This window comes from Dasypus novemcinctus, chromosome 19 (genome assembly GCF_030445035.2).
Source record: "Dasypus novemcinctus isolate mDasNov1 chromosome 19, mDasNov1.1.hap2, whole genome shotgun sequence".
In the NCBI taxonomy this organism is placed as follows: Eukaryota; Metazoa; Chordata; class Mammalia; order Cingulata; family Dasypodidae; genus Dasypus; species Dasypus novemcinctus.
In genome coordinates, this window is record NC_080691.1 from 40,117,111 (window position 1) to 40,145,050 (window position 27,940).

Below are 27,940 nucleotides of genomic sequence, written 5' to 3' on the forward strand. Positions count from 1 at the left end.
CCTAAAGGCAGCAAGGTAGAGGGAAGGGCCTTCGGTCCTCCTCACAGTTTTACTCCTTCCTAAGCCTTTGGCTGAAAGCTGTCTCCAGCAGCAGGCTGCCCTTTGATCTCTGTATCACCACCGTGACCACCACCAGTCCCACCCCATGCAAGGAAGAGAAATCACCGGGTAGATAGGCCTGGAGAAGGACACAGCCCCTAAGGGCTTGGAGGCAGGACAGGACCCACAGGTCACTTAGGTACGGCCAGGGGCGTGGGAGCCTATGGGCATGTTTGTGGGACTGAATTCCACACACACAGGAGCTCACCTGTGCTACTCCTCCCAGCCTAGGGCAGAGCTGGCACAAACAGGTTATTCATTCGAGCTGATAGCTACCACTCAGGCAGGCCCTGAGAATGGCAGGGGGCTCAAGTGTTTGCAGTGGGACCCATTTGGCCTTGGAGAGCGCTGACCCTCGTTCGAGAGAATAAGATGGCACCTAGGCCAAGCGGAGGGGGCCTGGCTGCGCTCTGCCCAAGGGCAGGGGACCTTGAACTACAGCCTGCACGCTGGGCTCAGTCTTGCCCCATCCCCCGGCCCGCGTGAGTGACCCTGGCAAGCAGCTTCCCTCCTGGCCCCCTGGTTCTCCCGTGTGTAAAGTGGGACCAGCTCTCACAGATGTGGTGATGAAATAACGCGATGCCGTGCGGGAAAGGGTGTCAGAGGGGATTCTGGCCCTCTCTCTAGATGGGGAGGTCACAGAAGCTCTACGGGGCAGGGCTGAGGGTCTCTGCTAGAGTAACAAGCTGAAATCACCTCCCCACAACCCCAGGTCAGTAGGTCAGACCACAAATTTTAGACTCAGAAGGCACTGGGTATGGATCACTGCTCCAGGACCTGTAAAACAAGACAGTACAGTAACTCTGATCTCATATGGTTGTTACAGGATTCTATGCCTGGTACACAGCAAGTGCAATATATATGAGTTGATATTTGTAATATTTTTGTTTTTTTTTTAAGATTTATTTTATTTATCTACCCCCCCCCTCGGTGTTTGTGCTTGCTGTGTCTGTTCATTGTGTGTTCATCCTTTCAGGAGGCACCAAAACCAATTCCAAGACCTTCTGTGTGGTAGGCAGGTGCCCAACTGCTTGATCCACCTCTGCTCCTTGCTTGTTGTGTCTCTCATTATGTTTACTCCTTGTGTTTCTTTGTTGCATCAGCTCACCAGGTCAGTCCACCACTTCAGCTCACTGTCTTGCTCGTCTTCTTTAGAAGGCATCAGAACCAAACTCTGGACCACCCATGTGGTAGGCGGGTGCCCAACTGCTCAACACATCCTCTTCCCTGTAATGTTTTTGATAGACAGGACCCCAAACCCCATTCTCCCAGGCTCCACCCCACCTCAGGACCTTAAGAACTGGAGATGGAATGGCTTTGCTTGGTGGCACTGAAATCTTGGATCCCCTGGCTGACTCCTTGTGTGGCTGTGGACGGGTCAACTCTTTCTGGGCCTCCATTTCCTCCATCTGTTGAATAAGAGCCTGGACTTCGACTCCTGCTGTCCAAGAAACAGACCCTGAATGGCTTGGAAGGGAGAAGCGTGCAAAAGTGTGTAGGCTGGAGAAAGGGTGCTGTGTGCTTGAGCCTATTCTGTCTGAAACGGTCCCGGGCACTCCAGCACAGAAGCAAGGTGCTGCCAGTCCCTGCTCTGAGGTGACCCTGGCCCAGGTGTCCGGAAAGCGGCCTCGGGACCGAGGGGCCCAAACGCTGACGTTGAGAGGGGCGGAGTCGAGGGAGAGGACACGGCCTCCCGAACAAAGAGTAGGGCGGGGAGGGGCTGTCCTGAAGTCTCCACGGCTCGGACAACCTCGGGCCGCTTACCCAGGTTCAGGGCGCCCCTCCTCGACTTGGGCGAAGAGCCCGCGTCCCCCAGCAGGCTCCTACCTGACCCGCGCAGGCCTCAGTGACTGCAGCCCCGGGACTACAATCCTCAACTTCAGCGGCCCGCGGAGGCGGGGCTTCCCTCGGGGCGTGGCCGTCAAATTGAATTTCCCCAATGGGGTGCGGGAGTGGGCGGGACCCTCCCGGGGATTGGCTGGTAGGGCGGGGCGGGGCGGGGCCCGCGGGGCCGCTGGCGCGGCTGGGCAGGCGGCGCTCACACGGTCCCAGGGACGGTTGCTGAGCGGGTCTGGGGTCCCTGGACGCGGCGCCTCCCGCCTGTCCATCCCTCGGTCACCTGTGCGGTTCCGAGCGAGGCAACCCGAGCCCGCGCCGGGCGGACGGGCCGGACTGAGAGGTGAGTGTGCGGGACTCGGGTTACCTCGCTCGGGTCTGGGAGGGGCTGGAACCCGGATATCTGGACAGGGCTTCTGAGACTTCCCACATCTGCAGGGTCTCCCACCCATCCCCGGAAGCCCTAGGATCTAGCGTAGAGTTCTCAGACCGCGGGGAAGGACACCCAGGGCCGCTCCTCTGTGGGGCACATGCCCTGAGGAAGCTCGCGCGGACAGTTCCGAGGGTCCTCACAGTCCCCAGACTGGGGCGGGGAGATCTGGGACTGGAGGGGGCAGCGGTGACTTAGCCATCACGGACTCCTGCTCCTTAGAGGATGCGTCTTACAGCAACTGGTGATAACTGCTGAGCCACAATCCTGGGGGGTTATCCCAGACAAACTGGGGTAGGTAAGAGGCAAGGACCCCAACAGATGGAGGGGGGAAGGTCCTAGCCCACAGGGATGGGGGCAGTGAGCCGACTTGAACAGGCAGAGTCCATCGAACCCCAGCTGTGTGGGTCAGGATCCCCCCCACCCACCCCAGACCCAGTCACCGGATGGGGTGACTCGCCAAGTGACTGGGGGTGACCGAGGAATGAGTCGTCAGGAATAGGGGGAGCAGTCCTGGAGCCATTTCAGTCACCAAATTCCAGAAGGATATTTGGGCTACAGAAAGGAGACAGCTGGGATGGGAGCCTAGAACTTAGGGGTCCACTTTGAGAGGGGTATCCTGTTCTATTAAATCCCTCCCTACCTTCTGGGAACACCTGGGTCTTTGGGTTCCTCCTTCTCCCTGTGACAAATCCCTGGTCCTCTCCCAGGCTCTCGGTTTGCCTGCCTGAAGTCCCAGGGGCTGGACAGGTCACCCTCCGAGGGACCTCCCAGCATGGGACTGAACACTAAGTGTGTGAACTGGCAGGAGGAACTAGGTGCCTGGACAGCTCGCTTCATGGAGTTGGAGGGTCAGGGAGAGGGGTGTGCGCAAAGGGCTGCGCCTCCCAGAATTGGAATACACCACCGACAAGCCCTGTGGGGTCATGGGAATGGCAGTGGCAGCAGGCCCTTGGGCTCAGCCCACAGCCAGCTGAGCTTTGGGGATGTGTGGGGGTTGGGCAGGCCCTGGGGATGGGTGGGTGGGGCAGGAAACTGTGGAGACTGACGGGCACCCCCTGGTGGTGAGCACAGCTTGGGTGACCCTTGCTGGGCCCAAGTTTCTCAGCCCAGGTCCCTGCTTTCCCTCTTTGATGCTCAGACAGGATGAGGGCTGGCCGGCCACACAGCAGGCTGGCGGCAGAGGGGGGCAGGGCTAGAACCAGAGACCTCTACCTTGGTTTGGTGAATTTTCCAGCAGACCAACCTAGAGCAAAGGAAAATTCCCAGGGAGCAAGAATGGGATAGCAACGGATACTCGCAGGTCAGAGAGGGAAACCAAAGCAGAGTCCACGTACTTGCAGTTTCTGGAGACCCCCACAGTGCTGACCCATGTGTCTGTCCTCCTGCAGAACCCCATCAACTGGCGTTGGGTGCCACAGGCATTGGGGAACTCACCAGGAGGGGACGGACGGAGCTAGGGGCCAGCAAGATGGCGGACGAAGCCTTGGCTGGGCTGGACGAGGGAGCCCTGAGGAAGCTGGTAAGTGACCCCATCATCCCACTGTGGGGTATATGAGCCAGGCCTGAGAAGCAGGGCTCATCCTGGCTACCTCTTAGCTGGCAGGAGGAGGTGACTGGGGTGAAGAGGAGAGAAAACTAGGCTGGTTCCGCGTGGCCAACGTAGAGTACCCCATGGTATGTGCCGGTCCACGCCTCAGCCCTTGGCCCCTACTGCTGCCACCTGTTTAAACAGTAACTGCCATGGGCAGCCACCAGTGTGGGGAAGCTGGATTTGCCTCCCCTGAGCAACAGTCTGGGCAATGGCCACCCCCAGAGGCTGGCCAAATGATAACCGCGGCAGTGATGAAAAATGCCCGGGCATGGCAGGGCTGGGAGGACACACGGCTCAGAGAGGTGAAATCGTCTGTCCTAGGGCACTCAGCGAGGAAGTGGCTGCACCAGGATCGAAACTCCAGAGCCGGTATTCCTTTAGACTATGAGGCTTACTGGCCAGGCCAAGGAGGACAAGATGTGGTGGGACTTTTGTGCCCCAAGTAGGAGAGGCAATTCACAGGCTCAGAGCCTGATGGGACCATGCCGGGGACCAAGGGTAATGGAAAAGTCAAGGCTGCAAGGACACAGAGGAAAAAGGCAGGACCTGGGGTTCCTTATGACTCAGGCCTGTTGTTTTTCTACTCTGAGCCTCAGGTTCTTTACCTGTAAAATGGGCAGGGGGTGGGGGAAGTGATCACATCCCAGGGTTGACAGGGAGATGGAAGGAGGCCTGGGGCCAGGTCTTACAGGGGAGAATGAGGGCTTCTCCTTGCCTTTTCCTTTCCCCTTCTTCTCTTGGGGGGGTGGGGGGGGATGGGCTGGGAGCAGCAGGGATGAAAGGGGAGCGAGCTCTCAGGGGGGTGGGCCTGTGCCAGTCTGGGCTGTTAGCAGTGGGGTGGGAAACCCAGGAGCCCCCCTGGGTGGACCCTCCTAAGAGTGGGGCCTCTGCCTGGTCCCTCGTGGGTGGTCACAGTTAAGAGTCCCATCTACCCCCACCCCCCCATGCGCAGAGGCTGGGGGAGACCAACCTGCAGGGCAGGGGTGTGCTCACCTGCCAGGCCGGTTGCCAGCCCCACCCCCAGCCCCTGACCCTTGCCCAGAGGGGAAATTAAAGATTTACCTTCCCTGGGAGAAGGCAGGTGACCCACCCCCACCCCCATACCATTCTCCTGGAGGCCGGGAAAGGGGGGGGGGGGGGCGGCGGGCCAGGGCGTGTTTCCGACACGACGACTGGTCCCAGCCACTCCAACCAGTGCGTGACCGCCACTGCCACAGCCGCCTGTGGGCAGGAAGGAGTGGGGTGGGGTTTCCAGAAGTTCTCCCTACCTCAGCTCGACCTCTCCGCAGGGAGGCAGAGCCCTGACGCGGATAGTGGAGGCCGAAGGTTGGAGACAGGGAAAGCCAGGGCTGTCCGGAGAAGCCCTGAGAGTAACCCCACCCCACGGGGACCACGCTGGGGCGCGGGGCTCTCCAGCCGCCGCGCCTCACCCCATGCCGGGTTGGGGCGCCGGAAAAGGGTTCCAGAGAAGCCGGGCAGGCTGAAGTCCGTCCACCCCGGCCCACTTCCCTGGGAAAGCGCAAACGAGACTCCGCCCCGCGCCCCTCGCCGCGGGCTGCCCCCACCCGGCCCCGCACGCCAGGCCGGGTCCCCGCCGGCCTCGTGGCAGGAACGGGGCTGTCCCGGGCCGGGCTCCTCCCTGCGGGGACGGGCCTTATAGGGGAAAGCTGGGCCCGCTCTTCCCGGCCCGCGCCCCCGCGTCAGGGGGATGCGGGGACCCTGTGGGCCGCTTCCAGCCTCGGCTCCCGCACATTCCGGAGGGCGGAGCCGGGAAGGGGAAGGGTCGCGCCCCGCGTGCGCCTTCTCCACGGTGACAGGTTCGAGTTCCGACTCCAGCAATCACTAGCTGGGTGGCTTGGGGAAGCTGCTCTACTTCTCCGAACCCATCTCCTCTCTCTAGACGAAGGCGGTAATGCACGCGGTAGCGGGGGTGGGGGTCGTGTCTGAAGCCTTCGCCCCCAGCACCTAGTGCGGGACTGGGTGGGAGAGGTCTGGGCGGTCCCCGGGGCGGGAGCGCGGCTCCGGAGCCTGGAGGCCTTCAGCGCCCCCTGGCGAGTCCTCACTGCACTTGACTGGGGGTTGAGCCAGCATCGCCTGGGGCGTCCCCTCGCATGCGTTGGTGGGGAAACTGAGGTCCAGGGTGGCGCGGTGGCCTGCCTGACGTCCCCAGCAACGAGGATAGAAAGGACCCGGAGACCTGAGCCCCCCCCCCGGAGGAGGAAGCGCCCTCTTTCCTCCCGGGAGAATTTCACTGACTGTTTCGGAAACCGCCCCATCCCCTTGCCCTCCGCCCCCTGCAGAGACAATGGCGCTTTGTATTTCCTCTCCCCCCACAACCCCCTCCAAACAGTACGGTGGGGCCAGAAAGGGCGGGGAACGCAGGACAGAGCAGGAACACTGTGGGTGGACCTTTGCCTCCAGAGCCGCAGGGAAGGGTCACTTGGGAGGGTGAGCAGTGGAATGAAGTTGTCCATTCTCTAGCCCTGCCCCGCCCGAGGGGGTGTAGGTTGACGGTTCCATTTTCCAGATGTAGACATGGAGGTTCCAGGGGTTGCAGAAGTGGCCGGGTCCTCACATCACACGTGTTTCAGGGGCCCCGTCTCTGGAGCCTTGGGTTTTGCGAAAGGGGACCCAGGGGACAAAGGGTTAGTCGTTGCACTTCTGGGCCTCAGTTTACCCTCTGCACAGAAAGGACTGGACCAACTGACCCCTGGGCCCCCAAACTCTACATGTGCCATGGGGGACTATGGACCTGAGGCCAGGCCAGACTGGGGAAGAGGTGAGCCTCCCAGGAGCCCAGTCTCGTTCTCCCTAGACCCCTTCTCTCACGGTAGGTTCCCCCAGGCCTCAGGGCACTACGAGTGTAAACTCTTGCTAGTGTCCTCAAGGCCCCTGACATGAGAGAGTTGTCGTCAGCCCAGGGTCAGAGAGACCTGCATTCAAGTCCTGACTATGGTGTTTCCCATATAGACAAGTGACTCCCATTTTCACTTCCCCCTCCCTGAGCCTCAATTTCCTCATCCATCAAATGGGACTAATAAAGTGTCCCCTCCTGGGAATTTTGTGGCATTAGGATATGTGCCTCCTCCTAGAGATTTTATGGGATTAGAACATCTCATAAAATCCCTCCTGGGGATTTTGTGGGATTAGGCAATGTGGAGGAGTTCACTGCATTGGTGAGGCCCAGGCCAGAGCAGGGGGCTGCCCAGCACAGGGTCTGGCCCACAGTCAGGTGTTTAACAAATGTTGCTGATGCCTCTGGGTATCTTGACCTTCCCAGCTGTGCTCTCCTCTCTCCCCCTCCTCTTGACTGCAGAAATCAAGCAGGAAGTTGATGCTTACTGCAACCCCAGCTATCCTGGGGAACCCTTTGTTACTTCTCCTGCCCCCACTCACTGGCCTGAGGCCATTGTCCCGTAGAACAAGTGTGAAAACAAAGCACAGAGAGGTTAAGGGACCAGCCCCTGGCCACCCAGCCAGGACTGAACAGGAGCTGGAGCCATTTGGGAGTTCTAGCCCCACCCATAGGCAGGCCTCCTGACCTAAACCTCAGGAATGTGGAGCCAGAAGGGCCTGGGGAGGGCTCTGTCCCCCAAGACTCTCCCACTCTTTAGACTGGAACAAGCTGGTTCATGGCTGGGTTGGGCCAACCCATGCTCCGTGCTGAAATGTTTTTCCCTCTCTCCTCCCACTGAGCAGGAAGGAATGATCCAGGCGGGGGGCCAGGGGATGTGGGTAGTGCTGGAAAGGGAGGGGGATAGAGGGCTCCTGGGTCCTGGCCAATGAGGGATTATGGGGTGAGGGCAGAGGAAATCACCCTGCCTATCCTTACTCCCATTGGGCTGCCAGACTCACTTTGGAGGCTTGTCCGTCACTGCCTTCCTGGGGGTTCCTGAGCCATTCCTTTCCCCCATGAGCCACAGAGGCTCCCTGGGAGGTGGCTCTGCCAGGTGGAGGTGTTCAGGAGGCAAGGGGATTAGCCCTTTCCCAGATCTGGTTGGACCAGCCACCCCTAATGGCCCAGGAACAGAGGCACTAAGAGGCTGGTCAGAGCACCTGTCCCTCATGGATGTGCTCTCCGGTGGCCTGCATGATCTCCTAATGCCAGCTTCCTCATCTGCACAGGGCCCTGGTATCTGCGATGGTGGCTAAGGTAGGGCCAATAAAAGGAACAAAACGTAGCCCCCAGCCAGGCCAGGAGCTAGGACTCTTGAGCTTCTTGCCCAGCCTTCAAGGAGTCCCTGCCCCTGCCTCAGTTTCCTCATCTTCGCCAAGTGAATCAGCCTGCCACTCCCCTGTGGTGCTTTGTGACTAAGCCAGAGGAGTCTCCCCTGCTCACGGAGAAGGCTCCAGCCAGCCAAACCACCCTGCCGTGCTGCAGGGACACTGTTAGGGGCCCACAAAGTGGACTTTCTCCTTGGCTATGGCTCCCTGTGGGCTCTTAAGAAGTGCAGGAAGGAGAGCTTAGCTTGGCACCACTTACAGTAGGTGCTCTGTGAACCGCGGTGGGCTCTCCAGGAATGCCTGGCACGGTGAGGCTTGCCCGCCCCTCCGCCCGACCCTGGGTGGGTGGGAAGGCACGTGAAGGGCGTGGGCAGAGGGAGTAGAGACAGGCCACTCATTGTGCCCCCAGGCAAAGCTGTGGGCAGCCGGTGCCAGCCCTCCATCCCTGGCAGCCAAAATGACCGGCCCCTTGCCCCCTCCTGCCCCGCAGCTGGAGGTCACGGCGGATCTGGCAGAGCGGCGGCGCATCCGCTCGGCCATCCGGGAGCTGCAGCGGCAGGAACTGGAGCGCGAGGAGGAGGCTCTGGCATCCAAGCGCTTCCGTGCCGAGCGGCAGGACAACAAGGAGAACTGGCTGCAGTGAGTGCCTGGGCGTTGAACAGGGAGGTGGGAGGGGATGTGTGTGCAGGAAGGCATGAGACCACGTGTGTCTGCTGCCCACGGGTGGCATGCAAACGGCAGTGCACGCACAGATTTGGAAAACACGGCAATGTGTGCGGCATGGTCTGTGTGCCCCTCCGTGTCCTGGCCATGCCCCACGTGGATGGCACATCTGAGCGTGTGGTATTAGCGTCGGCGTGCAGTCACAGAGTGCACACAGCTCCATGGCCCTCTGCCAAGGGTCCCCACCCTCAGCCCTGACGGCAGTGGCGGTTATGGTCCCATTGTCCCTGCAGCTCTGAGCAGCGGGAGGCCCGAGCAGCGGGCTGCCCTGGCACGGCTGGCAAGGCGGCTTGAGTCCATGAGCGATGTGGAGGAGCTGACCACACTGGTGAGGCCCAGGCCAGAGCAGGGCTTGGAGGGAGGGGCCAGACCCGGGAGGATGACGGCAGGGCAGGTAAAGACCCTGAATTCCACGGCCCAACGCCCATGGCCCGTTTCTCACCCACAGCTTCGAGGCGCTGGTGAGTATGAGGAACGCAAGCTGATCCGAGCTGCCATCCGCCGCGTCCGGGCCCAGGAGATTGAGGGTACGTGCCCTGTCATGGCCCCCCGCTCCCTGCCCCACTGCAGCCCGTGGCACCTCCTGGCCACTTGCCTGACTCTTGCCCCTTCCCTTCCAGCCGCCACCTTGGCCGGAAGGCTGTGCAGCGGGCGTCCCAACGGCAGCTCAAGAGAGGACAGCAAGGGGCGGGCAGCCCACAGGCTGGACCAGAGTGAGGTAAGGGGCACGGGCAGGGTGCCCCAGTGTCCTGCCCCCATATGCCAGCAGCACAGAGAGCCGGTGTGTCTTTGCTGGACTGGTACTTGACTGAGGGCAGCCCGCCTGTGTTCAGGGGATTCTGGGGCTCTAGCTCAGGCCACTGCCCACTCTCCTGGGCAGCTTCAGGCCACATGACACCTGCTCTAGACTCACTGCCTTCCTCATGCCTTGTCCTCCAAGCCAGCCTATCTACATTGCTCCCACATTCCTGGCCTCCCATTACCACCCCTGGACAGCTTCGCCCAGCCGGGAGCCCTGGCCACCCTCCCTGCTGACCTCCGGCCTCCACTCCTACTCTCCACCCTCTCTTAGCCAACACACCTCCACTCCAGGAGATGGAGCTCCCTGAAATGCAAATCTGACCTGGAGCCTCCCCTGTTTAAACCTGCACATCATGAGACCTCACCCTCCAGACTCAGTCCACATCCTCACCTCGGCTTATCAGGGGCTGCGTGTCAGCCCCGGCTGACTCATGCGGCACTGTTCACACAATCGATTCTATTTTATGGAGAGGGTGGGTGGGAGGTCAGGCCTTGCAGGTGGGAGGGGGGTCAGCATGAGCCTAGCATGGTCCAGGCCATTCCCTTCGGAGCCAGCTGAGGCCCCTGGGTTCCCAGTGCCGGCGGGACCCCATGCCAACCCCTGATCAACCAGCTGAACCAAGGGCCTCGGCTTCAGGGGTCTATTAAGGCTGGGAGTCTCCAGCAGGTCTCCTGCCATCCCCAACCCACGGCACGAGGATCTAGTCCTCTCTGAGCCGTTCTTGGCACGGTGGTGCCAGGAGGCTGGGAAGTCCTGCCCGTGGCGTGCCAACGCCTGTGCTTGTGCAGGCGTGGCCACAGGAACCCAGGCCGGGCCCCTCCGCTTTGCATGCCCTGCCCTGGGCACCTGCCGGCCTGACCCTTAGCAGATGGGGGTGACATTCAAGGCTTGGGGAGCCTGAGTCACAACCCGTGGGTCCTCTGCAGGTGCCGAAGCAGGAAAGGGAGCAGAAGGTGGAGGCCTTAAAGCCACCCGCAACCCCCAAGGCCACCAGCCAGGACGGGACCACAGTGACACTCCTGCTGCGGGTCCCGTCCGGGGACACACCCAGCTTGCCTGCCTCACCTGCCACTTCGCCCACCACTGCCTCCCCTGAGCCTCCACTGGAGCCTGCCCAGGCCCAGCGCCCTGCAGCTGAGGGTCCGGACAGCACCGAATCCCCCAGCTCCCCTGGTGCTTCCAGCCCTGAGCCGCAGGAGCTGCCAGCCCCCGCCAGCACTGAGGAGCAGGTCGTCAACAAGGTAAGTCTGAATGGGGCAGGGATGCCAGGCAGGTGAGCTCTCCAGTCCGGGAGCCAGTCCTTGCCCATGCCACGTATCCTTTGCAGCTCCTGCCTGGTCCCACAGAACCCACTGCTGCCCCAGGCCCGACCGGAGGCCCCTCCCACACAAAGAGAACAGGTGAGGGTCCCTCCCATCAGGGGGAGCTATAGGTTTCCCCTCCCCCAGCCTCCATTTCCTGGCCTCCTGCTTGGAGGACGGGCTCCTGTGCCTGGGCAGCTGCAGCTTCCTCAGGTCCGGGCAGTCCCTGACACAACCCCCCCACTGCCCCCAAAGTGTCCCGCCCCTGGCCAGGCCCACCTCCACCCCCCCACCCATGGCCAGAGGCCTCCCTGCAGCCTTGAAAGGCAACAGGCCTCCGGCACATTCTTTTCCCCAATAAGGGAGTATACCCATCTCTCTGCAGGAGCTATGGGCAGTGCTGACCAGGGAGGGGGGGTGCGAGGTATCCCCCCCATTACCATCAGCTGGAAGGATCTGGGCACCCTTCCTCCAGCCGGAGCCTAGCCCCAGTCTCAGGGAGTGTCCAAGTCACCCTGGGGTCCGTGGGAGGGGAAGGAGGTACTTGTAAGAGAGATGCAGCTGGGTGGGGCCGCCTGGAGCTGGGTGGGAGGCCCAGCAGAAGGGGATGGGGAGGCCGAGAAGGTGGAGAGGGAGGGGACATAAGAAGAGGACCCCCCCCACACCCACTGTCCTTTCTTTTCCCCACATGGCCGCCACCCCCTCCCCAACCTGCCAGACCTACAGGGAGCCCGTCCCTGCCAACACTCCCTGTCTGTGCTCAGCCCCCGCCAGCCAACCCAGAACCGAGGTATCACCCATTCCCTCTACCCCCCAGTCTCCGGCCAGCCCCTCGTCCACCCCACCACTGACAACCCTCCTCTCCCTTCTAGAACCTACTCCCCTTGCCGGTGGACCTTCCGTGTTCCAGCGGGCTGGCTCCGTGCTGGACCGTGTCCGCAAGTTTACGTCCGATTCGCCTATGGCTTCTGGGCTCCAGGACGGCCCAACCCGGACGGCCTTCAGTGCCCAGACCCCTCCAAAGCTGCTGGGCCCCTCCCTGGTCAGCACCACCCCTGCCTCCTCCTCCAGCGGCTCCTCCTCGAGAGGCCCCAGTGACACCTCCTCCCGGCTCGGCAAGGACCAGCGAGAAGCAGCCCGGCCCCTGGCCCAGCTTCGGAGCTGCCCCCGGGAGGAGGGCCCTGGAGGGCGGGGCTTGGCTGCCAGGCCCCTTGAAAACGGAGCAGGGGGGCCCGCAGCCCGCTCAGAGGAGCCCAGTGCCCCACTGCCCGTGGCCGCCGGCGCCGCCGAGCCAGGGGGCAGCATGAAGACCACGTTCACCATCGAGATCAAGGATGGCCGTGGCCAGGCCTCCACGGGCCGCGTGCTGCTTCCCGCCGGCAGCCAGAGGGCAGGTAGGCCTTCCCACCGCCGGGAGGAGCACCTGCGGCCGCCCAGCTCTGCGCCCAGGACAGGTGCTGCAGCCAGGGCTCGAGGCTTCTCCAGGGGCGCCCTCGGGGCCAGGGGCGCCACCCACCAGGGCTGGTCATGGCCCTCGCCCCACCTGACCCTGACAGCAGCCCTTCTCCCCCGACCAGAGCTGACGCTGGGACTGCGGGCACCCCCCACCCTCTTCAGCACCAGCAGTGGGGGCACAAGCACCATCACCCATGTCAGCAGCCCCGGGAACCTGGCCCGGCTGGGCAGCGTCACGCACGTCACCAGCTTCAGTCGTGCCTCTCCCGGCGGCCGGGGAGGCTGCAGCATCAAGGTGAGAGCACCCCCCTCACCCCAGCAGCCTCAGCACCCGTCACCCTCCCAGCGACTGCTCAGGGGTGTAGGGCTGGCAGGGTTCCTCTGCCCCGCTCCTCCCCACTGCACGGACAAGGACCGAGGCCCACAGAGAGATGGTGGCTGCCCAGGGTCCCAGCCAGTTGGTGGCAGAGCTAAAGCCAGACTTCCATCCTATCAGTCCCCAGGAGGAGCCAGAAGCTCCCTCAGAGCTGGCCTTAGGCTGCTCTCAGATCCTTGATCCAAAAGTGGTCTGCACATTCCTACCAAACAGATGGGAAAACTGAGGCTCAGGGAGGGCGGTCGGGACTTGCCCCGCTCATCCTGTGGCAGTTGCAGTGAACTAACTCCTAGCCCACGCTGGACGTCAGCCCCGGGGCTCAGAGCTGCTCAGCCTGGCCCATTAGGAGACTGGAGGCGCGCGATTAGCATCTGCGTCAGCATCCATGTGGTGGCCGGGCAGAGGGCCTTGATGCGGGGAGGGGAGGCAGGGGCCGCCGATCAGGTGAGAAGGCAGCCTCAGCCTGGCAGGTGCCGCGGGAACCGTACACGCCACACCCTTCCATTATTCATTCCTGAGCCCCGGCTCCGGCCAGCTGGGAGCTCTGCCGGGGAAGGGATCCCCAGCAGGCCACCGGCTGCCCAGGTAATGGTCCATATGCTGCGCCGGTAGCAGAAAAGGACTTTAGCCGGAGGGGTTGGTGGGGGGGCTGGAGCCAGCTTTGGGCCTTGTCAGGGGTAACCAGGGGAGGGGGAGGGAAAGAGGGCACCCCCCTCCCTCTGCCAGAAAGCAGGTCCCTCTGCTGAGGGAGTGGGAAGGAATCGGCTGAGGCTCTCAGGGTAGCGGGGGAGGTGCCTGAGTGGGCCCCAGGGCCCACACCACTGTGTGACCTCTCTCCCCACCTAGAACCAATACGGCATAGATGATGCCCCTGTAATGCTCTTGCTCTCTAAGTCTGTGGTTAGATCTGAGCACCATGGGCAGCCCAGTGGGATGCTGGTCATGGCAGATTGCTCAGTCCACCTCTCTGTGCTTCTGTTACCCCCCATCCATCTAATGCTTTCTAAAGCAGCATGGTGTGAGGGCAAAGGATTGTGGGCTCGAATCTGGAAACCTGGGTCCTCCCAGCTACTGTAGACAGTAGCCCAATTGGGCCCCTTCCCTGCCTCAATTTCCCCACCTGTGAGCACGGGGCCCCGGCCATGGTAATCCTTCAAAACCTGTGCAGCCTGGCAGTGCCATGGGTTTGTGATCTCTTCAGGGCCAAGGCCAGGCCTGGCGTCCACCCGCTTGGCAGGCCATCCCTCCCCCACTACCCCCTCCACAGGGAGCCCAGAATAGGTTTCTATTTGGGCCACAGCCCCAGCTGGCGGGCAGCAGGCTGGGAGGCCGGCAGGGGCGGAGCAGGCCCTGCTGCCCTTGCCTCGCCCTCGGACCAGCTGCAAAGGCTCCGACACTGCCAGCCAGAGGCAGCAATCCTTGCCACTCTTCCCACCATCACCCCCATACAGCCCCTGGTGGCACCATGCCGGGGGTACCGGGGCCCGGGCCTGAGCTGGCCGCAGCCCTGGAGGAACGGCTGGGCCAGGCGTTGGAGGAACTGCGGGCAGTGGCTGAGGCAGGCCGGGTGGCAGTGACCCAGGCAGCCGAGGCAGCTGCCGCAGCCCTGGAACCAGTGGCCCGGGCAGCCGAAGAGCTGCGGGCCGAGACAGCGGCACTGGGCCGGCGGCTGGATGCACTGGGCAGGCAGGTAGAGGTGCTGAGCCTGCGGCTGGGGGTCCCGCTCGAGCAGGAGCTGGAGCCCAGTGAGCTGCTCCTGGCCGCTGCTGACCCTGAGGCCCTCTTCGAAGCGGCCGAGGATGCTGGGACCCCCGTGGCCCACCCACCTGCCTTCAGCACCTGCCGCCGCTCCTCCGCCGGTCCCTCCCACAGCGGCAGTCTCGTAAGTCCCTCCGGGCTGGGGGGAGGGGTAGTACTGAGCCAGGCTCTGTCCCTACTGAGTGACCTGAGGTATGCCACCACCTTCCCTGAGCCTCAGTTTACTTATCTGTACAGGGAACGGGGACTCTAGTGCTCCAAGATGGGCATGAAGGTGCCAAACTCCTGGCCCCGGGGCACGCGTGGTGGCTGCCCTGGCAGCCCCTGGCCACAGCCCAGCCCCCAGCCCCACCCCAGCCTCCCCGAAACAGCTGCCATCACGGCTCTCCTTACCCGCACAGGCGGGCAGAGAGGCCCTGCCAGGAGGGGAGGGGCTGTGACAGTTGGGCCAGGGACTTGTCTGCAGGGGACTAAGGAGATGCCCTGAGAGGGGTGGGGAGGCCAGGCAGAACCTTAGAGGGTGGTTCCCAGTGGGGGTGGGGGTAGGGGAGTCGAGGGAAGGAGGGACAGGCAGGACTTGAGAGAGGACTTGGCTCCGGGGCAGCCGCAGCCAGACACCTGGTCAGGAGCCTGCGGGCCCTGGTCCAGCCCCCTTGGGGAGGGGTGGCATGTGCTGCCTGGGCACTGGCCCAGGAGGACCTTGAGAACTGGCAGGACAGAGCAGAGCCTGCCTGGGAGTGAAGCTGCAGAAAGAACTCAGGCTCAGGGCTTAGGCCAGCCACGGGCTGCCTCACCTTTATAGAGAGACTCTGGCAAGTCATTCAGTTACCCTCAGCCTCAGTTTTCCCTGCTGTTAAATAGGGACAGTAAAACCCCTAAGACTTAGACAATGTTTACTACTGAATTATTGCCATTATTACCTGTACTTAAATGATTCTGGGTACATGAGAAACCCCTACAATAGGCTGTCAGTGCCTCCTCTCTGAACCAGAGACCAACATGGCCATCCCTGGGCAGGCAGGCTGGCAGATGTACCAGCTACTCCAGGGCCTGTTGCCCTGTCTACTGGGGGCATGGCTGATTTTACCCACAGCCCTGCTTAAAGCCCATGCCCTCCCCAGCCCCTGCCCCCGACTCTGCAGATGGAGCCCGAACCAGTAGAGTCCTCCTCTGTGGTGGTAGAAGTGGCGAACGGTGCCGAGCAGGCCCGGGTTGACAAAGCACCAGAGAGACGAGGCCCACTGAGCGCAGAGGAGCTGATGGCCATCGAGGATGAGGGCGTCCTGGACAAGATGGTAGGGCTGGATCTGGTGGGCTAGTGGCTGGCAGGGGACAGGGATCAGCAAGCACCAGGTGGGCAATGCCAGGGCTCTGTCTACAGCTGGATCAGACCACGGACTTTGAAGAGCGGAGGGTCATCCGGGCTGTGCTACGTGAGCTCCGGCAAAAGAAGAGAGGTAGAGAGCCAGTACCCTACACGAGATCCAGCTGCTCCATTCCCCAGCTTCTCTCCTCCCCCTGGGATCCATATATGTCTACTCCAGCTTGGCAACTGCCCTTCATAGTTTCTTCTTGACTGGACCCAGTTGTTTCTTCACTCAGCTATTTTCTTGATGGATTCAGATAATCCCTCCCTGCACCTGGCTACTCCTTCCCCTGGATCCCGGTGCTCCCTTCCCTAGCTGCTTCTCTGCTGGGTCCACTGATGGTTGCACTAGTTACTGCCCCCAACCAGCTTCTCTTCTCCTTCCTAGATCTAATTACTCCTTTCTCTCTCCCAGCTCTTGCCCCTTTGATCCAACTGCTTCTCCAAGTATTTTCAACTACTCTTTCCCTGAACCCAGATTCTCCTTCTCCCAGCTGCTCCTCTCCCACTGAGGTCTATTGATGGCCACCTTAGCCTTGACCCCACTCAGCTTCACCTTCCCTGCAACAGCTATTTCTTCTCCCAAATGCATACTTCCTCAGATTCTAGACTCATTTCTTCTCTAGATACTCTCGATTACTCCCTCTCTAAATCTAGCTGCTTCCTTCAGAACCCACTGATGGCTGCCTCTGCCTCTATCCCAATCCATCTACTTCTTCCTTAGGCCCAATTATTCCCTTCCCCAGCTTCTCTCTCAGCTACTCTCTCCCTGGATCCAAATGCTTCTCAGGTACTTCCAATTACTCCCTCCCTGGATCTCAATATCCCTTCCCCTAGCTACTGTTCTCCCCCTTTTTTGATGGGCCACTCAGCTCTGGCTCTAACCCACATTCTCCTGCCCTGACCTTAGCTCCTCCCTCCCTAGTCTGGATAATCCCTCTTGGCTCAGCTACTCATTCCCACAGAAAATCCCTTCTTGGATCCAAATACTCCCTGTTTGATTTCCACTACTCCATAATCCCTCTCATCTGCCTGAGTGCATTGTCACCTTCCCACCCCCCTGCCAACTTATAACTATCCCTTAAGCCCCAGCTGCTCCGAGAGGGGCCCTTACCCCCTGGGTCAGCGTTTCTAACAAGCCGCCCTTCACCCCATGTTCTGTGCCCCATGTGTCTGCATGTCCATGTTGTGTGGGCATTTGGCGGCCCTTCTGGGTATGCATGGGGCACCCCCCCCCCCACCCAGACCAGCGGGACAAAGAGCGGGAACGGCGGCTGCAGGAGGCACGGGCCCGGCCAGGGGACAGCCGCAGCAACACGGCCACTGAGACCACCACGCGGCACAGCCAGCGGGCGGCCGACGGCTCAGCTGTCAGCACCGTCACCAAGACTGAGCGGCTCGTCCACTCCAGTAAGGGACCCAGCAGGGCTTGGGGCTCAGGGTGGGCCCACGTCCTCCGTGCTGGCCCTTGTACCGCTCATACTCTCTCTCACCCTCTGCCTCCCCAGATGATGGCACACGGACGGCCCGTACCACCACAGTGGAGTCGAGCTTCGTGAGGCACTCGGAGAGTAAGGCCGCCTGGCATCGCCCAAGCCTGTCTGCCGCCTCCTCAGGCGCTACCTCAAGCTCTTTCTCCATGCCTTTGCCTGCCTGTCTCTTTGTCCCGCCATCACTTTCTTCTCTCCATCTGTGGCTACCACAGTCTCCTTGAACAACCCCCAGCCTGAACCCAGCCCAGACCTCACCATGCTCCCCTGCCCCCTCTTTGTAGATGGCAGTGGCAGCACCATGGTACAAACCAAGACCTTCTCCTCCTCCTCCAAGAAGATGGGCAGGTGAGCGTGTGCACACACACCCCCCACCTCCAACCACAGAGAGGTCCGCGCCGCACATCTGTTCTACAGAAGTGCTAGGAGGTGACAGGCATATAGCCAGGGAGGGATAGCGTGGGAGCCAGACTCCCACTCCTGCTCACATTGTCCCCCATCTGTCAGCTGCGGGACCCGGAAGGAGGCAGACATAGCGAGGCCAGATACTCATTCAGATTCTCACAGCCCTGGGTGGCAGCCATGGCATGAACCCTTAGAAGGACCCGCCTGCCACACTGACCTGCCTGGTGGCAACACGGCTTCCCAATATCTGCAAACTTCATCCAAGATCGTGGAACTCCTTCACACCTTAGCCCAGTGAGAGAGGGCTGAGCGCCCATGTTATGGAGGATGTCAGAAAGCCGGGCCAGGGACAGAATCCAGGCTGGGAACCCAGGGTGGCCGAGCACTCTGAGCCAGAGGGATCTGCATTCAAGTCCCGGCTCTACCCGTCGTGCTCTGGGATCTTAAGCAAGTTGTTACCAGGAACTTCAGTTTCTTCATCTTTAATGAAAGTGGCAAGGGCTCCTCTCTTTTGTGATGTTTAAAATGCATGCAGGAAATGAATGTGCAACAGACTTGAGTCGTTATTACGATTATTGCTAATATGATGCGGGTCAGCATTTAGTTATAAGTGCTCAGACTCTGAATTCACCTAGAACTTGACCATTCAATGAGCCTTCTCAGAACATCCCTGGGGTCGGATTGGCTCCCTGCTTCCTGTCAGTTGAGCCTCAGCATCCCCTGTAAAGTGGGTGTGAAGGATACCATCCTCTGTGGCCAGCTAGGCAGGTCGTGGAGCTCCCCGTGGGGGAGGGGTCCGTGGGGCACGTGGCACGACCCCTCCCCTCGGCGAGTGGGAGCTGAGGCTCGGGACCTAGCAGCCCTCCTCCACTGGGCTAACCGTCCTCACCCCCTCCCCTCATCTCCCTCAGCATCTTCGACCGCGAGGACCAGACCAGTCCACGACCCGGCAGCCTGGCGGCACTCGAGAAACGCCAGGCAGAGAAGAAGAAAGAGCTGATGAAGGCGCAGAGCCTTCCTAAGACGTCAGCCTCCCAGGCGCGCAAGGCCATGATCCAAAAGCTGGAGAAGGAGGGCCCAGCGGGGTGAGTACGCCCCCGCCCCCAGGCTGGGCTGTGGTGGCGGGGCATGAGGCCCAAATGGGCGGGGCCAGCAGCTGGGAAAGCCCAGTTGGGCCGTAGTGGGCGGGCCTAAACCGAGGTGGGTGGGGCCAGGAAGCTGGGCTTGAGCCCTGGTGGGCGGGACTTGGGCTCCTGCTGTGATGAGAAGGGCCTGAAGGTCTTGGAAGGGGCAAATCCTTGGGTCCGCACCATGGGAAATTGAGGTGGCGCCTCCAGCATACTCGTGACCCTGCTCTCAACACCGCTCCCCACAGCAGCCCTGGCAGTCCCCGTGTAGCCGTGCAGCGCTCTACCAGCTTCGGCGTCCCAATGCCAACAGCATCAAGCAGATGTTGCTGGACTGGTGCCGGGCCAGACGCGTGGCTACGAGGTGAGCCTAGTGAGGCCAGGTCACCCAGTGGCCACCCCGACCCTTGCTAGGCAGCTCCCTTGTGACAGAGTTCCTTCTCACCATGTGATCAGGAAGGAAAGATGGGACAGTTTCATATGGACTGAGGAAACTGAAACCCAAAGGGGACACATAACATGGCCTCAGACACCAGAATAAGGGAATAAGTGGCAGGGCCCACAACTCAGGGCCAGATCCTATCCTTGGAGTCCCCTTCTCATTGTTCCATGCCAGGGCTGGGTCAGGCCCTAGAGGTCAGGGCAGGAGTGACTGAGGGCATGCCTGTGGTCTTAGCTGGGTGGCACAGGGCCTCTCGATTACTCTGTCCCCCTAAGTAACAGCTCTGGAGTTGACAGAGTTGGAGAAGACTTATGTTCCCACTGATCATCTACTGTGCAACTTTGGGCAAGCCACAGGGCCTCTTAAGCCCAGAATGCCCAAGTGCTAGAAGGTAGGAGCCACCAGGGAGGTGGCCCCCAGGGCCCTGAGCAGCCCTCCCATTGCCCTTAGCATGTGGACATCCAGAACTTCTCCTCGAGCTGGAGCGATGGGATGGCCTTCTGTGCCCTGGTGCACAACTTCTTCCCTGAGGCCTTTGACTATGGGCAGCTCAGCCCACAAAACCGGCGCCAGAACTTTGAGGTGGCCTTCTCGTCCGCTGAGTAAGTGTGGGCCCCGGGCCTGCTGGTGTCAGCTGGGCTTCTGGGGCTGGGCATCTGGGGCAGGCCCAGCTGCTCTGAGGCCCCCCTGGAGCCAGTCAGCCACACTGTCAGACAGTGGCTGAGACCCCCCACTTCCCCAAAGAGCCCCCATCCTTCTCCACCCCACCTGCCCGCTGCTGAGCGTGTGCCAGGTGTCCGCCGGAACGAAGGAGCCGCAGGCCCGCCTTCCAGCCCAGTCTGAGGCCCACCAGGTGGCCCTGTCCAAATCCCCTCCTTCCTCACTTCGGCTCCTTCTCCTTCTCTCCGTTTCTCTGTCCTACTCTTTCTACTGTCATCAGAGCTTCCTGCTCCCACGGGGTCCCGGCTGGAGATTCCAAAAGGAGGCTCCTGGCCCGGGCACCGTGCCCGTCCAGCCTATATAGGTGCTGCCAGAGGCTTATATAGGACACCGGCAAGCCCTCCACTTTGGAATCGTTGCCCCCTCTGCTCACCTCACCCTCAGCACCCTCCTCCATCTGTCTTTCTTTCTCTCCCCTTTTCTTCCTGGTTCCCCCAGATTTCTTCCTCTTCCTCTTCCCCCCACTTCCTCTCACGCCTCCCTCACTGCCTCCTCCCCACCCTGGGGCACAGCCCTCGTCTCCAACTCCGGCGCCATTGCCCCCCACCCTACCCCATGTTCCCGCTTGCCCCAAGAGTTCTCTGCACCTGTGACTGGTCTGGTCCTCCACCCCTGTCTGCATTGCACACCCTTAGTGACCAGTAGTGAGCGGGCACGTCACGATGGGGAGGGGGCATGCGGGGGGCTGGCAGGCTGCAGCACGAGAACGTAACTGAATTCATGTCTCTGTGTGTGTGTCTCTGTTCTCCCTTCTCTCTTCTCTGCCTCTTCCCCCGTCTCCCCCATCTGGGCCCACCCCCCCTGCCCCTTCCCGGCCCCTACCCTCCCCAGGACTCATGCGGACTGCCCGCAGCTCCTGGACACAGAGGACATGGTGCGGCTTCGAGAGCCTGACTGGAAGTGCGTGTACACGTACATCCAGGAGTTCTACCGCTGTCTGGTCCAGAAGGGGCTGGTAAAAACCAAAAAGTCCTAACCCCTGCTCGGGGCCCCACGGTGAGAAACGCTGCCTTGCCCACCTGCTCGTTTCACCAGAATCTGCTCAGCAGGGCAGAGAGAGGGGCCCGGGAGGTGGGGAGAAGCAGGGAGGTCCTGTCTGGTAGCTCAGGGCCTAGGAAAGGAGACCATTCTCCCCAGTGGGCAGTGATGAGCCAGGTGAGTGGAACTGTGACAGGAGAGCCCAGAGGAGGCACCTGGCCTGGGCTGCAGGCTCAGGACAGCGTCTGAAAAAGGTACAAACAAGTTCAGGCTAATGGAGGGAGAGGGAATTCTAGGCAAGGAGATCAGCCAGTAACAGAGCTGGCCAGGAGAGAGAACAATACCATTGCACTTCCCAGAAAGGAAGAAAGTTTAGTCTGGGTGTGAGGGGTGGGGGGAAAGGGGCCACGGTGTAAAGTTTAAATTTCCTCTTGAGGACCATAGGAGCCATAAAGGAAGAGGAAGGGTGTGGTCAGATTAGCATTCTAGAACAATCCTTGGATGTGCAGGATGAGGGAAGGGGTGGAAGGTGATGGACTCGACAGCTAGAGCAGCTTAAGAAGCTGAAGCAACAGGCTTCCAGATGGATCAGGCTGAGGGAGGCTTCTAGTTTGGGCCTTGGGGACTGAGTGGTGCCATGCTCCGGGGAGGGGGCTCAAGAGCAGTGCTGGTTCAACCAGAAGTTTCTGGCTGGGGAATCCTCAAGTCAGCATGGCATCTCCTCTCCGGTCTGCTTGCCTCAGGGCCACAGGAGAGAATTCAGATCCTGAACTGTCCGGGTAAGGACCAGAAGCTCAGGGAGGGAGGGGGCGTTAGGTCAAAAACTGGGGCCAGAAACTCAGGCTCTAGACTCCCTGTTCAGTGGTTCTTTTCCTTGCCCCATTGCAGCTCTCCCACCTACTTTATAGAAAGAAGAAAAAAGAAAAAAGAAAAGCCCAGAGGGAGCAAGGAGATTGCCTGATGTAACTAGCTTGAGTCAGGGACAGAACTAGGAGTGTACTCAGATGCCCCTGGGCGCCTGGAGCCATTGTGGGGAGGCGATCCACATGTCCACACATATTACTCAGAGGAGCAGTGCAGGTGAGGAGAGGATGAACTGGGTGCTATCTCCAGGTCATATATGGACTCAGGAGCTGTGCCCAGCAGGCTGGCCTGGAAGGAGAGGGGCCCAGCCCGGCCTGGATCCAGTTGGAAAGTGTGACTCAGCTGTGCTGTTGCTCTCGTTGCCTGTTGCTCAAGTTGTTTGGCCTGTCGCTGGGGCAGCCTGAGCCCTGAGCCCTGAGCCCTGAGCCCCAATGTAAACAATGGCTTTATAAGGTCTCTAGGGAAGGCACCAGGGGTGGGAGGGAGCTACAGGTTGGGGGAGGGAGGACAGGATCCCCCGGGGAGATAGTCACAGCTGGAAGAAGCCTCTGCAGAAAAAGGCTGCCTCTCTGCTGTAGGACAGGTCGGGAAATAAGCCCAGGCTGGGAAAGGGATGACCCCAAGGGCACACAGACCATCAGAAAAGCTAAGAACCCCTCACTCACCCTGAGTGCTTCCAACATCTCAAGTGAGGCAGGGAATGACTATACTGTTATAAAGATGGGGAAACTGAGTCACAGAACAGGGCAGGGCCTTATCTAGCATCCACAGCTAGACCACGGTAGAGCCTGAGCTGAAATAGAAGCCTCCTGCCTCCCTAGCTTCTTCCCTGAAGGAATCCAGGCGAGATGGAGAAGAGGTACCAGCCCTATAGGTCCCTGCCCCACCAAGGTCCCGGGTTTGACCAGGAAGGTACAGGATAGGAAGTGGTCCTAGACCATCAGAAATAGGAGCAATTCTTGCCCTTTTGCCTTTCCTGCTGAAGGAGACACTCATTCAACTGAGTGAGTGCTTACTATGTGCCAGGCATGGAAGATGCAGGAGGGAGCAAGGCAGGCTCTAGAAGGGGAAATGAAGCCAAGGAGCCAACTCCAGCTCCAGCTCTGGGGCTGTCAGTTGCTTAGCAGCCACAACCCACTCCCACCCAGAGTAGGAAGATGGCACCAGGCAACACCCAGGGCCGGAGGCCAGGGTTCCATTGGGTCCATGCCCTGAACCCACCTAGCTGTGAGTCTTGAAACAAAGAGCTCCTGTGCTCTGTGACTCAGTTTCCCTGTCTGTAAAGTACCGCCAGCAAAGCACTCTGGAGGTTAAACAGAAGGGTGGCCCTGCCCCGAGTAAGGCTGGGACCCTCATCTGTGTCTCCTGCTCTACCCGAGGCAGGTGAGACATGAGGGTCCCCTCACATTCCCTGGCCTCCATCTCATGTAGCAGGGATGTTCCAGGGGCAGAGACACAGCTTCCTGAGCCTCTTGCAGGAAGGACCAGGCCAGGCAGCTGGTGGACTCATCTTCAGGGGCCCAGAGGGACATGGGCCATACTGGTCACCGAGGAAGATTTGTCAGTGGCAAGGCCTCTAGTGCAATCTCAGCAGAAAGGCCTGTGCTGGTGGAGTGTGCCTCAGGGGGCCACATCCTCTCCCTAGAGGACGTGGGCGGGGTCTGGAGGCGGGTCCTCCCCCGGGCTGCAGGAAAATTATCCACCAGCACCTAGCCCTGCCTTGTCTCCATCGCTGCCTCCACCTGCCTGGCTCCGCGCCCCCACGGGGATGCTTCCAGGCTTGGATGAGTGGAGCCTGAGGTCTCCAGCCTTTCTGGAAGGCTTTCCCCCATTCAGTCGGTCAAGAGTCTGGAGTTTGTGGAAGAACCCGCAGGCTGCGGCAAGGCAAGACCTCGGGGATAAAGGGGCGTGGCTGGCGCTGATGCCCATCCCCGTGCCCCCTCCCCACAGGATGCTGGTGGACTGCGTACCCCTGGTGGAGGTGGAGGACATGATGATCATGGGCAAAAAGCCCGACCCCAAGTGCGTCTTCACCTATGTGCAGTCGCTCTACAACCACCTGCGGCGCCACGAGCTGCGCCTGCGCGGCAAGAACGTCTAGGCCTCCCCGCCGGCACCCCGGGTGCCGCCCGCACCCCACCCCCGGGCACCGCTCTCTCCCCGTGCGCCTGCCCACCGCTGCCCTGTCTGTCGCAACACCCCACCCCCCACCCCTACACGCAGCGTTTTGATAAATTATTTGGTTTTCAACGACCCTGACTCCTCTCTGGCATTCTTGGGGGATGAATGGAGGGCAGCTCGGGAAGGTGTGCCCGCACCTCCCCGCCAGGAGCCCGAGCCCTGACCCGGCCAGAGCCAGGCAGGCAAGGCAGCAGGTCTCCCCCGGGTACTCCAGGGGCTCCGTTCCGGACCTCCCTCCCCACCCGCCCGCGGCAAGGCAGGAATCGAGCCTCAGTGAAGGCCAAAAAGGTTTAGTGGAGCTAGGGTGGGAAGAAAGGGGGTTGGGGAGGAGCCCCCCAACCTCACCCACGCCGGCCCTAGGACAGGGCGTCGGCCCTCAGCGAGGGAGATGCTCCCGGGCCGCTGAGCGCTTCATTCGGTCCCCGGGTCTCCGGCAGGATGGCTCCACCTCGGCCGGGTCCTACAGGTCGGCGCGGTCCGGGTCGCCCTCAGCGGGTCTAGCGGGCGCCCGCAGGTATTCGGGGGGCACGGGCGCATCGGGCGCCGCCTTGCGGTAGAAGCCGAGCTCTTGCACCAGCGCGTTGATCTCCTCGCGGGTCATGTCGCTCAGTGGGATGCGCTGAGGCGGGGGAAGAGGGCGGGGTAAGCGCGCCGGGCCCCGCCCCTCACCCCGCCCCCGCCGCCGGGCCCCGCCTCCGCCCGGCCCCACGGCTGGGGGGAAGAGGGCGGGGTGAGCGCGCCGGGCCCCGCCCCCGCCGCCCGGCCCCGCCCCCGCCCGGCCCCACGGCTGGGGGGAAGAGGGCGGGGTGAGCGCGTCGGGCCCCGCCCCCGCCCGGCCCCAGGGCTTGGGGGAAGAGGGCGGGGTGAGCGTCTCGGGCCGACCCCGACGGCCTCACCTCCAGCTCTTCGTTTCGCGTCGGACCCCGCCCCTCGCCCCGCCCCCGCCCCGCCCCACGGCCTCACCGCCAGCACTTCGTAGCGGTCGGGCCCCGCCCCCGCCCCGCCCCACGGCCTCACCTCCGCTCTTCGTAGCGCGTCGGGCCCCGCCCCCGCCCCGCCCCGCCCCGCCCCGCCCCACGGCCTCACCTCCAGCTCTTCGTAGCGGTGGTCCAGCAGCACGAGCTCGGGGTCGGCCCCCGGGAGGTGTTTCATCACCAGGTTGTGGCTGGGGGCGGTGTTAAGGGGGTAGCGGTGGGCAGAGGTGGCAGGACTCTTTGGGGCTTGCTGATGTGCAGCACAGCCGCCTTTGCTGGGCGCTTACGCTGTGCCCGGGATCCCCATTTACAAGGGAGGAAATGAAGACTCAGAGGTAAAAATGACCCTCACTGCATGCGGATGCCCGAGGCAGACACCATCAATCAATCTCTGGAGGCCGCCAGGTTCAGAGACCACCTCAGACTCCTCGGCCAGGCACTACAATCAATTCCACTGTCAGAGGAAAACAATAGCCCCAGCTCTGAAGTTAAGGGAGAGGAGATTCTCCCAGGCTCCCTCCCCGTTCGCCCTCCCCCAGGACAAGGGAGGAAGGATACTAGAATGGGATGTCCTGGGTGACGAAGGCCTTCACCTGGGAAGGAACCAGAGCATCAGAGAACATGACTCCAAAGTCCTGGGCAAACTCCGGTCCATGAGGTCACATGGGCTTCTGACCCCCAGCCCATGGGTCCTCCCTCACCCAGTCATTGGGGCTGTGTTTCCACCCCACAAGGGACTCAAAACTAGGGACCCCTTCCTTCAAACTCACCTCCTTCAGGCGGTTCAGCTGTCATCCCCCACAGGTCTGGAGAGGGACAAAATGGAGTAGGTCAGGAGCCCCTACATCTGCCCCAACCACACCCCAAAAGCCATTTCACCTTCATCTCAGCCTTAAGCCAGGTTGTGAGTTAACCCTGGAGCAGCAGTTACCAGGTTGTGAAGGAGATGGAGGCCCTTTGTGGGCATATGGGACACTGTTATACAGATGGGGAAACTGAGGCCTAAGGTCAACCAGGGAAAAAGAGGGGAAAAGACAGACACCCAAAGGCTTGCCGGCCTCAGAGCTCTTGCTTATGCTTCCTACTGACTGGTGACTCATTGACATCCTCTCAATGCCCAAGAGAAATAAGCCTCTCAGGCAGCAGAGACCTAGGCCTGGCTGGCCTTCTGCTCCCAGAACTTCAAGGTAGAGACAAACCACAAGGAAACAGCTTAGAACTGCCCTGGGGGCACCCATTAGAGACATCCATCATCTGGTCCCTACCCTACCCCACTCAGCTGGTCCTCCCTGCCACCTGCGGCCCAGTCCCACTGGACCATCTTGTTGCTTTCCTGAAATGGGGGTTGGGAGGGCTCCTCTCTGCATTCCCTGCTGATGGAGGGAGGGGGGAGGCACGTCCCAGCAGTAGTCCAGACTCCAGGACTATCCATTCCAGTACCCAGCATCCTTTTCTCCCCTTTTTCAGACAGAAAACTAAGGCTCAGAGGGGCTGTGATGGTCCAAGTCACAGAGCAAGGCAGACTCAGGCAGGGAATTTTCCAGCGTTTGTGGGGAGTGGGGCTAGTCTGCATAGTAAGTGCTGGCAACAGGATTCCCAGCTCCCTTCTGGCTCCTTTATGGGGGGGGGGGCGGGGGGGGGGGGGGGAAGGCGCCCAGAAAAATCTCTCCCAGATGAAGAAGAGAGACCCTCTGAAACCCCAAGCCGTGGAACCGGTGTGGGGGAGGAATTCCAGGAAAAAGTGGAGTGATGGAGAGGATATTGAGTTGGGCGCCCAAGGGCAGATTTGGGGGAGTCCCGGGATGGGAGAAGAGTTGTAGGGCAGGGCCTGTGTTTCTGGGGGTTGGTTGTCCGGCAGGAATGGGAGGCTGAAGAGGGGTTCCAGGCCTCAAGGTCTTGGGTGTCTCGATTTTCCGTGGTGGGTGCCGAGGCATCCTGTGGTTAGGGAGCGGGAGGGATGGTGCCAGTGCTGGGAGAACTCGGGCAGGGTCCTGGAGCCGGGGTGGGAGGTGATCCCAGGTCAAACAGGCCGCAGGGTTGTGGAGCCATAGTCGGGGACTTGGGGGCCGGGCGCTCACCTCTACCCGGGCCCGCGCCAGGCCGCGCAGACGGTTCCAATCGGGCCGGAAGGTGGTGGCGGCGGCGGCGGCGGCGGGGGCCGCGAGCGCCGCGAGAAGCGGCAGCAGCAGCGCGGGAGGCAGCAGGAGGCCCATCGGGTCCGGAAGGGAGAGAATCCGCAGGCGGGACCCGAAGCGCGCGGCCTCTGCGCCACGTCTGGCCCCGCGGGTGGCCCCGCCCCGGGGCCGCAGAGACCCCGCCCCCGAGCCCTCCCGCCTCCGCGCCTGGGCTCCCTAAGGCCTGTGCAGGGTCCTCCTGCCTGCTCCCGGCGCGGCGCGGGCTCCCGTCTGGCCCTGCAGCCCTCACTTCCTGTGTCCCAAGTGTCCCCGCTCCCTCTTGACGACAGAGAGCGTGGACGCCCCTGCAGGATGCGGCCGCACAGCGCCACCTCAGGTCGGCAGGGGGCGCGGGAGGGACGCGGATCGACGCTGGAATTTCTGAGCCAAATCCTCGAGTTGTAGATGAGGAAACTGAGGCCTGGGGTGGGGATCCTTGTTTGTGTTTTATTTCTCTGAAAGAAATGCCCATAAAGGTTTCGAGTCTCCGGAGCTCACATTTTGGAGATAAGAATATTCCCTATCCCGTGGGGTTCGGGAGAATAAAAGAGTTACTCCATGTAAGACTCTTTAAAACACTATGTGATAGCTTTCATTTTTATTTCATTCCTTTCTTCACAA

The 27,940-nt window shown here is 61.4% G+C and overlaps 2 protein-coding genes across 2 annotated transcripts; one reads left to right on the forward strand and one right to left on the reverse strand.

Moving 5' to 3' along the window:
• Positions 1–2,119: 2,119 nt before the first annotated feature.
• On the forward strand, positions 2,120–24,243 carry SMTN (smoothelin). Its single transcript, XM_058281675.2, is given in 23 exon segments — positions 2,120–2,278; positions 3,757–3,887; positions 8,674–8,822; positions 9,140–9,158; positions 9,160–9,234; positions 9,355–9,433; positions 9,527–9,624; positions 10,635–10,949; positions 11,036–11,108; positions 11,728–11,799; positions 11,882–12,403; positions 12,587–12,759; positions 15,720–15,893; positions 15,980–16,055; positions 17,210–17,374; positions 17,473–17,535; positions 17,739–17,802; positions 18,771–18,944; positions 19,235–19,281; positions 19,284–19,331; positions 19,334–19,350; positions 19,879–20,030; positions 23,941–24,243. Coding segments are annotated over 22 exon segments (2,757 nt in total). The 5' UTR covers positions 2,120–2,278; positions 3,757–3,836; the 3' UTR covers positions 24,092–24,243.
• A 202-nt stretch (positions 24,244–24,445) lies between these two features.
• SELENOM (selenoprotein M) lies at positions 24,446–27,543 on the reverse strand. Its single transcript, XM_058281676.2, has 5 exons — positions 27,224–27,543; positions 25,916–25,951; positions 25,704–25,738; positions 25,258–25,336; positions 24,446–24,790 (listed from the first exon to the last, which is right to left on the reverse strand). Exons 1-5 carry the CDS (start codon positions 27,356–27,358, stop codon positions 24,632–24,634), a joined length of 444 nt encoding a protein of 147 aa, XP_058137659.1. The 5' UTR covers positions 27,359–27,543; the 3' UTR covers positions 24,446–24,631.
• Positions 27,544–27,940: the final 397 nt, after the last annotated feature.